Source organism: Lonchura striata, chromosome 3 (assembly GCF_046129695.1).
Source record: "Lonchura striata isolate bLonStr1 chromosome 3, bLonStr1.mat, whole genome shotgun sequence".
Classification (NCBI taxonomy): Eukaryota; Metazoa; Chordata; class Aves; order Passeriformes; family Estrildidae; genus Lonchura; species Lonchura striata.
This window is the reverse complement of record NC_134605.1, coordinates 35,725,955-35,738,470: the sequence shown is the minus strand read 5'-3', so window position 1 is coordinate 35,738,470 and position 12,516 is coordinate 35,725,955. Positions and strand designations below refer to the sequence as shown.

General features: G+C 38.6%; 1 protein-coding gene across 3 annotated transcripts in view; it reads right to left on the bottom strand.

Moving 5' to 3' along the window:
• The window catches only part of LTBP1 (latent transforming growth factor beta binding protein 1), a 188,567-nt gene that overhangs the window by 38,510 nt on the left and 137,541 nt on the right, over positions 1 to 12,516 (bottom strand). For all 3 annotated transcript variants that reach the window (XM_031504314.2, XM_077782059.1, XM_077782060.1), the window contains 4 exons: positions 10,474 to 10,596; positions 8,329 to 8,451; positions 3,558 to 3,680; positions 911 to 1,036 (listed from right to left, as the gene is read on the bottom strand). In XM_031504314.2, coding sequence (XP_031360174.2) covers positions 911 to 1,036; positions 3,558 to 3,680; positions 8,329 to 8,451; positions 10,474 to 10,596 — 495 coding nt within the window. The remainder of the gene's footprint in view (positions 1 to 910; positions 1,037 to 3,557; positions 3,681 to 8,328; positions 8,452 to 10,473; positions 10,597 to 12,516) is intronic.

The following is a 12,516-nucleotide window of genomic DNA, read 5'->3' as shown; positions in this document are numbered from 1 at the left end:
CCTGTGAAAACAAATCACATATGGATTAACTGGCTGATAATTTGGGAGAGAGAACAGTTGCTTACTTCTTGGGTGCTTAAGATCCACTACCTATTGGTTCTAACACTGAACTATCATCGGCTCAGTGCTTCTCCTCAGCATGCATCCAGTTGAAATACTACCATATAATTTTTTGCCCTTCTGAACTTTTCCCACAAGCCTTACTGTCTTGAACACTCCTCTTAACCACAAGAATAGCCATTCTTAATCTAGTCAGGGGAGTGTTTATTTTCTATAAGCATCACTGACTTCACAAAGACACATTCCGTCTTGGTATCACTGAGCACAAGTGTCCTGTTTTAAATTCAGTCCAGGAGAGCAGCATCAGTTGCAAATGTGTGTACACCATTAGCAACAGGATATATTCTCATGACATAGCAACATAAAAAACATAGTTACCCTAAATTCCAGGCTCCCAGTTGGTGTTTCTATAAAGATCTAATTACTGCTATTTACTCAATTTCTGCCATTTCAAAATCCCTGAAGTTCTATAACAGAACTACTGTATTGCACTACAACTTCTCACTAGAAATACTTTTCTGCTGCTTAATCTGTATATTTTAAATAATAGTTTGGACAAGCAAGGTTCTGTTGTCTTCCACACAGCAATGAGAACATTCAGGTACCTCAGGCTTGCTGATAAAGCACTTAAGCTTCAAATTAGATAATCCTAAATATTCATGTGGTGTCTTACTCACAGAAACGTATCAGAAGCTGGAGTTCCAAACACACTTTGCACATCATCTATTTACAAGAAAAAGAACAAATGGCCCTTAAGTGGCAGATTTTAGAGTTGGCAGGGACTGGCTATTTTTCTCACCCTCCTAATAACAGCAAATCAATGGGAATGAATTATTACAACTTGTCTCACCTTCGCATGTTCGGCCATCTGCAGACACAGAAAAGCCCCGCTCACATATGCACTGGTAGGAGCCATCTGTGTTTAGGCATTCTCCATGTGGTGAACAGAGGTCAGATCTCTCACATTCATTGATATCTGAAAGCACAGAGACATTAAGAGCTTTGCAAAGCATCACAGCCTTAATATTAAGCCTAAATTCAATTAATCTTAAAAGCAGCTTCTATTTCCACTGGCTATGTAAACAGCCATGTGAACGGCTCATCTTCCAGAGTAACCAAATATCCTGGGATCATTCTTAAACTCTGCATAGATGTCAATATGTTCTGCTGCATCATACTCTTGCCACATCACTCTGTGATGAGGATAAGCAGAGAGTGATTTGGGGGAAATCAGCATAAGTGCCACCCTACCAACATTTCTTCTACGTTACAGGTATTCTCAGCCCCATCTCACTGCTTTTTGGTGGCTGCACACTGGTCAACTTGGGTATTTGACTCTACATGTTACTAGCAGGTTTGGAGCTGCATTTTTCCCAGAAGGCTGATTTTACATAATTTAAGGACAAATGCTCTTTTTTTTGCTGATGGGGAGTGGGAATGATCTCAAAAGATTGCTGTATAACAGCTTACCATAGTCTTTTTTGTTTGGTTCTATTTTTAACTTAGAAAGCATTTTTCAAACTTGTGAACCTGAAAAACAAGTATTTCCTTTTTTTTGATGTCTCATGTCAGCAATCAAATCTGCCCTCAGAACTTAAGGACTTTATTATTTCATGAAGGTACTACCACTTTTATATCCATTATCATTCATGTTGTAATTGCACTTTTATATCTTTTACTTTACAAAAACCCATTAAGAAGCATTCAGTACCATGCTGAAATCAAACACAAATTTACAAACAAAACTTACCCATGAGGTTTATTCACCCCTTATCCAAATAGTAGAATTTCTCATTGTTAACTGTACCTTTTGTTGCCTACAGCCATCCAGAATGTATCAAAGTAGCCAGCAATTTTGATACACTAGAGAAATTATGGTTTCAATATTATTGTCTCAAAACCATGACATTGATGATAGAATTTTCTCTAGCTACAAACAGATTCTAGCCTGTGTGTAAACCTTCCAACCAGTGTCCTGAAATCATGGCCATAAGAGGAAAGAAAAGAGGCAGGCAGCTCGGGGAAGTTGTATCTGCATGAGGTGCCTAAGGAAAACTAAGTGCACTGTGGTGAACACAACACCTACATATATAAAGCTTTCTCTGAATTCTTAGCAAATGCAAACCAACAACTACTTCCTGAAGCCCTCTCAAAGTCAAGAATGGTGGGAGATCAGCAATGACAAGGATAGTATTGTACCTCCTCATACTGTACTCAAGATTTAGCTGTCTTAAAACTGCCACAAAATACTGGATACTGAAACAGCTGATTACACAAGGTAGAATGATGTATTAAAAGACAGGAAAACAAAAAAAGCAATGTCAAGGAAATTTGGTACAATACCTCTGAAAGAGCAAACTGCATTTCCTCATGTTTTGGAGTATTTTCCACTTTCTCCTTACCAAAACACATATCCCTAACTTCTAGTCTAGTCCAGATTCAACTTGCAGACACTGCACTCTGTGATAAATTTGCCAGTTTAATTCAATAAGTCTCTGTTTGGACTGTCTGCCCGTTAGTTGGCTCATAAGTGCTTTCAGTTTTGTTATATTTATCCATTTAAAATATGAGGCATATATCTACTACTTTAGATGGCAAAGTGAAGAGATTAGAGGGGTATCAAAACTACCATTAATTTCAGCTTGTGGTCAATTCTCTTTTATCTGCTAAAGCAAGGTGTAATACAGCACTTCTGTATGCTCAATGCAACATTTTTTGAATTAGAAAGCAGTCACACAGAATACTCAGAACTTTTACAGTGAATTTAGCATTTGTTGCAGAAGATTTTCAATGTGGCTGGGCTGGAATTCAGTTTCTCACCTCAAGTCTAAACTGTGCATAAGTAAGCAGTCACAGCCAAGTCCAGTGTTCTGGTCCTTTGGCCATTTAGAACATGATCATGTTATCACTTTCCAGCTCTAATACTGTGGTTTCTGTCGCACAAAAATGGTGGGCAAAAGTGATGAGGCATGCCTGGGTGTTGTGCCAACACGAAGATGGGATTGTTCAGTGTTAAAAACTGGGAAGTGTTTTCCTGGGTTTGGCAATGCTAACTCAATATCAAATAACATATTCTCTTTGTCCCCACCCGTCCTCCACAAAGTACTGCAAGCATTTTAAAGAGGAGATATTCAATGTGACTTGATCCTAACAATGCAGCTCTTGTTACATCTCTGATTCACAATACATAGAACGTTCTGTCAAAATAAATGTTTTCAAGATTTAGGAAAAAAGCAGCACTGCATCTTTATTAGTTCTAACACAGATTCTCTTTCAAGTTATGAAGGCTGAGACTTCAGCCACTTGAAGCAATTTCTCAGCATATATTTACAGACAGAATAGAATGCATGATAATAGAAAATAAGAAGAGTAAGAAAGTACTACAAATGATAAATGAGTTTCTCTTCCTTAGCATGATCTGTGACTATCACAAGTTACATATACAAACCTGCACATTTATAATAATGATGCAGGGGTTTTTTACACCTCTTTCATACCTTGACATCCCCTATTTGCTATCTGCTGGAAACCATCTGGACAAGTGCATTTGTAAGACCCTTCAGTATTTATGCAGCTTCCTCTTAGGCAAACATTGCTGTCTTGAAGGCATTCATCAACATCTGAAATAAAAAGGCAACGAAATTATTAGCTGATGTAAGAACTGATGAAACTTTTAATAGTTTCAACATAACTTGAAGCAACTGTGCGCACACACAGAAACCAAGTTTACTACGCTTTAGGATTCTTCGTTATTTTCCTTTCATCATGTAATCAAATTCTCATATTTCTAGAGGGCTTTGAAATTTGAGTTTTATTCCTAGCAAATATGACTTATCTGCATTTCTCACAAAAGCACACCATAACAGTAATGCAGTTAAAAAGAAATCCAAGCAGCTGCACATTTAGAAAACAGACACAATATCTACTAAAGAAAATTTAAAATAGTCTTCTTTGGACATGCTTAAACCTCCACACAGAAAACCCTGAGCTGGAAGTGACCTGACTCATGCACCCCCTGAGAGCGGGCGAGCCCAAGCACAGCTGGTGTGTCACACTGGACAGGATGTGCCTGGAGAGACTGCCCACACAACAACCACGTGGGACAGGGACCACACCGTGGGCACTGCTGTGCAAATGTGTGGCTTTTCATGTGGTTCATGAGATGCAACACAGCCATTTCACAGGCTTCTGGCAGCTGGGTCATGCAGATGAATGGCTGCTTTTGCACAGTGCTGCACCCCAGCAATAAATCCAGCTCCAGCGTCCCAGCACACAGAATCTTGTTTTCCAGCTGCCTATACACCATGTTCAGGATCAAGACACAGGCCTGTACACTCTGCCCTAGTGTCTGGATATCCATGAGATAAATGGCTGACACACAGCAGGGATAGTTTCAGGATACAAACTAGACATGAGATAATAAAATATTTCAAGAACGGGAAACTGGCATTGTCTCCACCCAAAGTCTTTTCTTCCCGTTCTCTTTCAAAGGGCTTAAAGGCAGCTCAGTGGAGGAAATGGAGTACAGCTACTATGGGTACAGGATTAAGGCAGCAAGTGCCGACATTCCAGTGATATTATACAGTTTTGGTTTCATTGCAGCTAAAGATCACAAGGTATTTGGTGCCTGTGCCTCTAAGTTTTAAAAGCAAACAGAAAGCAAGAGAGTTGAATTAAAAAAACTGTCTCATGAGCAACTTCCCTCACCCTCCACCGAGCCCTACCTAATAATCTACCCAGTCTATTGCTTTGATAAAGTAGTTAGCTTTGAAAAACAGTAATCAAAGACTTTTCCCAGTACCTTTGATTATTCTGGTTTCTTAAATATATTTCACTCTAAATATGGATTTTAGCTGATTAGAATTGTAACTTTTTCCTGTACTGCAGGAATGAATAGCAATTGTAATTAAAAAGAGGACATGACTTCATTTCTACATTTATCTTTGGAAGCCCACACTATATCATTCTCCTTGGGATTTATTCTATTTAAGAAAAGTAAGAAATAGGGAAGCTTTCTTAAACAAATGAATGTCATTGAAGATAATATTGCACTTAATGTTGACAAATTTGTGACCTTTAGATAACCACATCTTTTATAACCATTTTCAACAACTAATTAAGTTGTGGCTTATTTAAAAAGCAATTAATTTTGACTAGGAGCATGAGAAAGATTAATGACTCCTTTGTGTTAAGTTAATGCCAAGTCTCACAACAAGAAGGTGTCTTCTGCCAAATTCAGTAGAAATGCATTATTTTCCATATAGGATGCGAACCTCTCTCTCTCTGATGCAACCCTTTACAGACCCTATGAGTGCTGCATGAGAATCCCCAGGAAAATCAGAGGCAGTAACTCATGCTTGAGGCATACAATGCTTTTCACCACTCTTTTCACATGCATGTTTTGAACAATTTGGCTAGCAAAATCTCTGAAAGTCTAGGAGAACACTGGACACTCATGCTTCAGACTTCCTTCCAGTAACGCAGGTTCTTTGAGATGTACAGTCTGTATGCAAGTCCTGCTCGTGCATATTCTGGTTAAGACAAGGCCTCACAGATGCCCTCACACTTCGTGTTCCCTCTTATTCAGGACAACAAAGAGAGAAAGTGTCAATGTCACTTCATCTCAAGAACAAGATGCTGAATGACAGACTAAGGCAGAAGATAAATGTGCATGTGGGTGTGTATCTTGAAGATATACTGCATGTATACTTGTATACATCCACGTATACAAGTTATTTGCAAATAACTTTCATTCTTACACAAATAAAACACTGCACAAGGGCTTCCAGATAACTTCAGCCATGGAGTTGCAAAAAGCATAGCTGAAAATGAGAACAGCATAATTCTGCTGAATTCTGCAATGCCCCTAGAAGTTTGCACAAGTTATAACAATCATACCAGCAAAATGCTTCTTGCATGCAATATCTTTAAGAAAACGTGTGCACCAGAAGAAAACCTAATTAAACAAACACATTTCTTGCAAGTGGTTTGCTAATCACATTTGTTTTACAGCATCATACATTTTTTGGGTATCCTCTGATATGACAAATGTCCATACCTGGCTCTTAGAGAAACTGGACAAAATTTGAACCAATTTGTTCTTTCCAGACAATTGTGCTGTGCTATGCTCACAGTTTTTGTCATCTCTTTTCTGCTTTCTCTATGAAGTGTTATAAAACATTCATGTAAATAGGCTAATTCAAAAATCAGAGGCCGTTATGTGGAGAAACACTGCATGTCTTCTTAAGGTGATTTTTCTCTTTAGTTTCCAAGGTGCAAAAGGCAGTCTATAACATCCTGTACTTCAGAAAATTTTGAGGGGATATAATGAAAGCACAGAAGAACTTCTTCCACTTCAAGAGATTAATTATTTTTGCAGGACTTGCAATGTCTTCAGTGAACAAAACGTGACTACTCTGTCACTGGATGGAAAAGCTGTAAATTTGGTTGCAGACTTTTAAATTAGACAAAAATCCTGGGGTAAGGGAATGGTTTTAGCCTTTTTCCTTGTTTGATACAATCCCTCTTCCTTTGCCTTGAAAATGTCTGAAACTATTTTGTCTTGAAAACTGCCTTTGAGCAGGATCAAGAAAGAGCTAAAGATAAAGCATGGACTTATCCTGATAGTCCAGGTGATGGAGAGCTGCAATAGGTACCATGACTTCTTGGGCTGTTTGAATTGCACCAAAGCAGTCTGAAGAGAAGTTTGAAATCTCGTCTGAAGTCTACTCAGAGCAAGTCAGATGAGTAGTTGTCAGGAACGATACCATATTATCAGTTCTGTCTTTGGGAGGCAGAAGGACCTGTGATCCATTACATCACATCTTTCTTCGATTCTTGAGAGAGTATCTCCACATCTGCTGTAATTAATGAAGATCTTGAAGCCAGATGAGAGCAAAATTGTTTGATGCAAATTTCTAGTGCATTGCATCATCAGCCCACATTTCTTGAAGCTGATGCTAGAGATGCTGGTACTCAGCATAGATGATGAGAGGACTGTGTTAAGTTCTTCCATGAATATTCTCCAAATAGCTCAGGACCAAAGAGTATCAGTGTGCTGAGGAGATTTTATAAGATATCCTTATTCTTTGTTGATGAGAACTTTAAGAGATGCTGTCACTCATGGAATGTGGACAGTTGAATATAATCAGTTGTGATAAAGTCTGTTATAAGTTTGTCTTCAGAAAATAGCATTTGGTTAGCCCAGAGGGAACTGCTCTTCTACATGCATCACTTGAAGTGGAGGATTCCTGACCTATTTCTGTGAGGGAGAAGGTGAGAATTGCTTTCCAAGTGCTGTGTGGAAGATAACCTAGCAGCAGAACACTATTTGGTGGAACAGCTGTAAGAAGCTGTATCTTGCAAGGTATCAGCAATTACAGAAAGCACACCAGAGACCAGAAAGCTTTCATGAGCTAATGCCACATGTACAGTGAGACCTTAACAAAGAGCTACATCTCCCTGCTAGTGTGAGATAAGAAAGCAATTAAGGTAGAATCTTTCATGGAGCTCACTAGTAAGTAATCTTACCTTCTCAAGGTGACCATGAGTAGTGCATCAGATGGTATAGCCAGCAACAGAGAAGAGAGAGTAGCTTTGAAATGCTTCATTAGAAAAATATATCAGCTGCCAATTACTAGACGATTAAATTCCTTTAATTGAGAGATAAGAGAATGGCTTTTTTCTATAACACAGCATTTCTTGCTACATATATTGTACATCTTTCACTTCTTACTTTTGTTTTTGCAAGCTCAGTACTTAGACTGCATTTTGAGACAGTGCAAGCTGTGAGCTCCAGTAGATCGTCCTGGAATTTGTCATCTACTAAATACTTTCTCTTGCCAGTGCACTGTGATTGTGGTGGCTGGCTGCAGGTTCCCAAAACCAGCTGGAGAAGAAATTGTAACTAGCAGGCCCCCATGAGAACAGTGTATGCTGGCAGAAGCTTTTGTAATAGAGAGTCTCTGTGTCAGAACTTAAACAACAAGGTTTGGAAAGGCTAACTTACTCTCAGTAATAATGTCAACTAGTCTTCCAGTCTTACTGTTGGAAGCACAATCTTTTTGTACGTGGAAAGATGACAGTGACTATTTCTAAGAAGCCATTAAATATGCAGCTGTGTTGGTGGGAACAAATGGCTGGCAGCGTACAGAAAGAAAGAGAGGCAACATATATTTCTACTCCACTCTTGAGAGTTCACTCCTATAGCTGAAATAGTCAAGATCTTATTGAAAAATGTGAGTCAGTAGCTGAAGTCCCTAAGCTTACCTTCACACTGATCTCCAGCAGATGACAATGAGTAGCCTTGGCTACAGATACATCTGAAAGATCCTTCTGTGTTTCTGCAGCGTCCATTTGTACAGACTGATCGCTGCTGGCATTCGTTAATATCTGCAGCAGCAGAGACAGTGATTTGTTACACATCTGAAAATACTCATCAAATGGTACAAAGACCAAGTCTGAACAAAACAGTAAAGCACAGTATCAATATTCAGACCTGCTTAACTTGTTTGTATTTATTAAATACAGACAGTCATAAAATTATATGAAACTGCAGACCATGTGTTTTCCTTGAGATGGCTGTGTTCAACATTCTCTCCTGTAACAAGAATTTATCCCTCATGCACAATCGGGCACACACAGACTCACAAATACGCACACACATGCTGCCTGAGAGCTGCTTTTGTTTCTATTGTATCTGGCAGAGGTAACAAGTCAGCCGCTCCAGTGAATCAGCAAAACCCACAAAATACTTTCCAGCAGGATCACCACCTTTTAACAGGGTGTGGTTTTCAGATGCACACTGACAGGCTAATCCCCTATTAAGTTAAGGCTCCTTAAAATTCTTGCCTTGTAGCAGTATTAATCATCTACCAGTGGGGAAATGTCTCTTTGCTTCCACAACACTGCTAATCCCTCTGTGTTTCAGTTCTCGTAAACTGAGGTCAGCCTGAGCTAACAAATGGATTTGAACAACAAACTTACATTTTCCTATGGAAAACTCAAAGTATTGGAGGCGAGTGGCAGTTTGAATTCAGAACACAGCACGTGCCTTGTTTGAGCTAGGAAGCCTATTTTCCCTCTGTTATTTGTAAAATATCTATTAAGAAGCAGTATTTAAATTGACATGGCGAGTTCTTGGTCACTTCTAGCATTTTGGCACAGCTGAATGTCTTTCTCGCAATACACTTCAATTCAAACAGGAGAATGTTACTCAATGAGGTTTTTCAGGTCTGTGTTATGGCTGTACAGTCTAACCTCTTAAGTAACGGTTCCTTGCAACCACAGAAGTTTAGAATTTAAGGATCACTGGAATCTGTGGGGCTCCATGAAGCACTGAGCATGTGTACAGGACCTTACTTTAGAAGGGTGCACTTTAAGAAGAACATGCCAGCTCAGCTTGGCAAGGGCTCTTTTCCATGAAAGGCTCAGAGGAAGCAGTCAAATTTTGTCTACATATTTTCCCCAAGATCAGTCTGCTGTGTGTCCTGAACAGCACATTTAACTCACTCAAGACACTTAACTTACACTGATGTTTTGTTTCAAATTTCCCGACAAATTTATATTTGAATGATCATTTAGTTTTACTATATTACTTTTAGCACTCAGAAGTCTGAAAGTGTTTGGTGCTGTACAGAAATACTTAGGGAAGGCTAAGGAAAATGAAAAAGAAAGAAATCCAACATCTGACAAGAAACAGGTAAGTTTCTGTGCACTTCCACAGTCTGGAGACACTGTCCCAGATTTTCACCATTAGGGAAAAGTTTAAAGTACCCTCTAGTTAAGGAGAGGAATATTCATACGTCCTGTACATGATCTAGGTTCTCCTTCAGACTACTTCACTCTAACTTTAGACCTAATTTTTTTCCACTGGAGCAGTCCTGATGGGAATTTTAGATATGGAAGAAATGGGGAAACTGACATTTTGGAGGTACAGGAACTGTTCCTAGAAATACACCACCAAGCTCTCTCTCGGTCAGTACACTACTGGAAATACAGAGACACCAGTGCTGGCAGGGTTAACCGCTCAGTGTAACTGATACTGCTGGGCTCCAAAGGGGAGTAGGCTAGGCTTTTTGATTCTGCTCAACCACATGGTAGAAAAAAAAGAAATAAAGAAAGAAAAGCAAAAGCCACTTTCCTTAAACCTCTGAAATGCCAGATATGCCATGGATTTTGCAAAAATTCCAGTGTAGCAATATAAATATTACCACATGTTCTTGACTGACTTTATAACACATGTCAAGATCTACAATGTGATCATATAAACCATAAAATGCAAATACACATTCTTACATTTCTGTGTTTTTAGCATCAGTGTTGTACATTTAAAAGCAAGATTAAAAAAAATATTAAAAATATTATCTAAAAGGTAAGTGCAAACTTATGAATTTTTATAATATTCTTTCTTACCTTCACACTGATCCTTTGATGCAGAGAGTTTGAAACCCTGGGCACAAAAACACCTGAAGGATCCCTCTGTATTTTCACAGCGTCCGTTTGTACAGTGATTGTCATACTGACATTCATTTATGTCTGTGAATAGAAAGAAAGTGCAAGAAATTAACTGGGGTACAACCACCTTTCAGTTGAGCTTGGGAATATATTAAAATTATATCATAAGCATGATTATTATTCCTGAGGAATTTATTTCAATCGGATTTTAGCACTTCATACAGGTCCCTTTGTAAGGCTGCTCTATATACTCATCAAGGAACTTAACTGGATTGTGCAAAATCTCTCTTCCTAGTTACAAACCATCGTTTCTTTAGAAGGACTTGAAAGCAGCTTTTATTTCCTATATGGTATACCATAGACATCTACTTGCATCCTTCTCTGAAAGGCATTAATTAAATGGGCCACTTTCTTTAGCCAACATGAAAATTGCTGTGTTGCTACTTAATAGTAATTTTCAAGAATTCCTTCTGAATGCAATTTGTATAAATCAACAAAGCAAAAAGCAAACATAAAAATAAAATAAGAAACATATTTTGCTATAAATCCAGCCAGAATTAGTTCTGTATTCTAAAATAACAGTTACTGGTCTTCCTCTAGCAGTGGTTTTCAAAGAAAAAAAAAATTAGTTTTCAAATTTTATTTATTTCAGGGTTGCAGTAGTCACCACACGTCCTTGTTTTATGGAAAAATGCTGTATTTTTTTATCTTCACTGATGCAGGAAAAGAACTACCCTTTCTTTGGTTTTATGTGCCAGAAATCACATTACTCCCAATTATCTTGTCTTTTGCCACCACAAAGCACACAAACCCCATCAGCATAAAAAAAGCACACAAAACCCATCAGCTAAGTATTTGATGCACTTGAGCCACTTAGACAGCTGTGGCACAGGGGGAGCTGGAAGATTCAACACCTTTAAGTCATCACCATAACCCTTATTAGCTACTGTAAATATGTGCAGTAACTATTTTCCTGACATGTATTTAGAGGCACGGTTCTTGGCAAGCTCCTGTACCACCCGCCTTTGGCAAAAGCCATCTTTCCCCCAGACACACGAAAATCACCATTACCATCCACATTCCCACTGACCTAAAACTCTCAGCTCCTTACTTGAGCCTCTAGCTCTGTAAATAAGATGTCCTGCTGCAGCCTGGCCGAGCAGAAGTGACACCCTCGGAGAGGTGACAGCACAGATCCACAGGTGCTGTGCTATGGCATTCAGTAGGTGTTACTCCTTATTCCTTTCTCCAAGGCTTATTTCTCAGCTCACTACTGTTGCAAAATGTGTTTGCTCTACAAAACACAATCTTTGCTCTCAATGTACATATCCAATGCTCTAACTGAAGAATCTGTTCAAACACAGAGAACCCAATTCAAGCACACAAATTTCCAACCAAACAACAAAACTGCTTCTTACAGATTCATTTTCATCTCCAAGCTGCTTGTCAAAAAAATCTGGAATACTGGATCTGATTTTTGCATGGCATTCAAAGATCAAGAAACTTCCCCATAGAACCAACAGAAAAGCCAGGAACAGAATTTCAATCTTTCGAGATGAAATCCAGAATTATAACTGATTCTGTTGGCGCTCCCTACAGTAGGGCTAGAAGTATTTGGATTAGCTCTGGTTACCTCTGTATTAGTTTTGGTATCTTCTAACAGGATCCTTAAAACTGTACAATTTGAATATTGATAGTTAACCATGCAGCTTCAAAACCCACCACAGTGATATCCACAAGGATGAAGTGATCTAGAAAGTTTTGTCAACCTATTTTTTAAATTTCTTCATCAATACACAGAAGTGTGCTCTAGACACATAATGATATATGAATTTATTTGAATGCAAAAGTGTGCAGAGAGAAAAATTGAATAAAAATGAATCAGTGGTTGAAAGTAACTTAAAAACCAATTATTCAAATAGTCCCTGTACAACATAAATGCACTGAGGGGCCTGGGACAGTGACAATTTCAAGACAATGAGGAGGCAGGCTGTGGAGGTG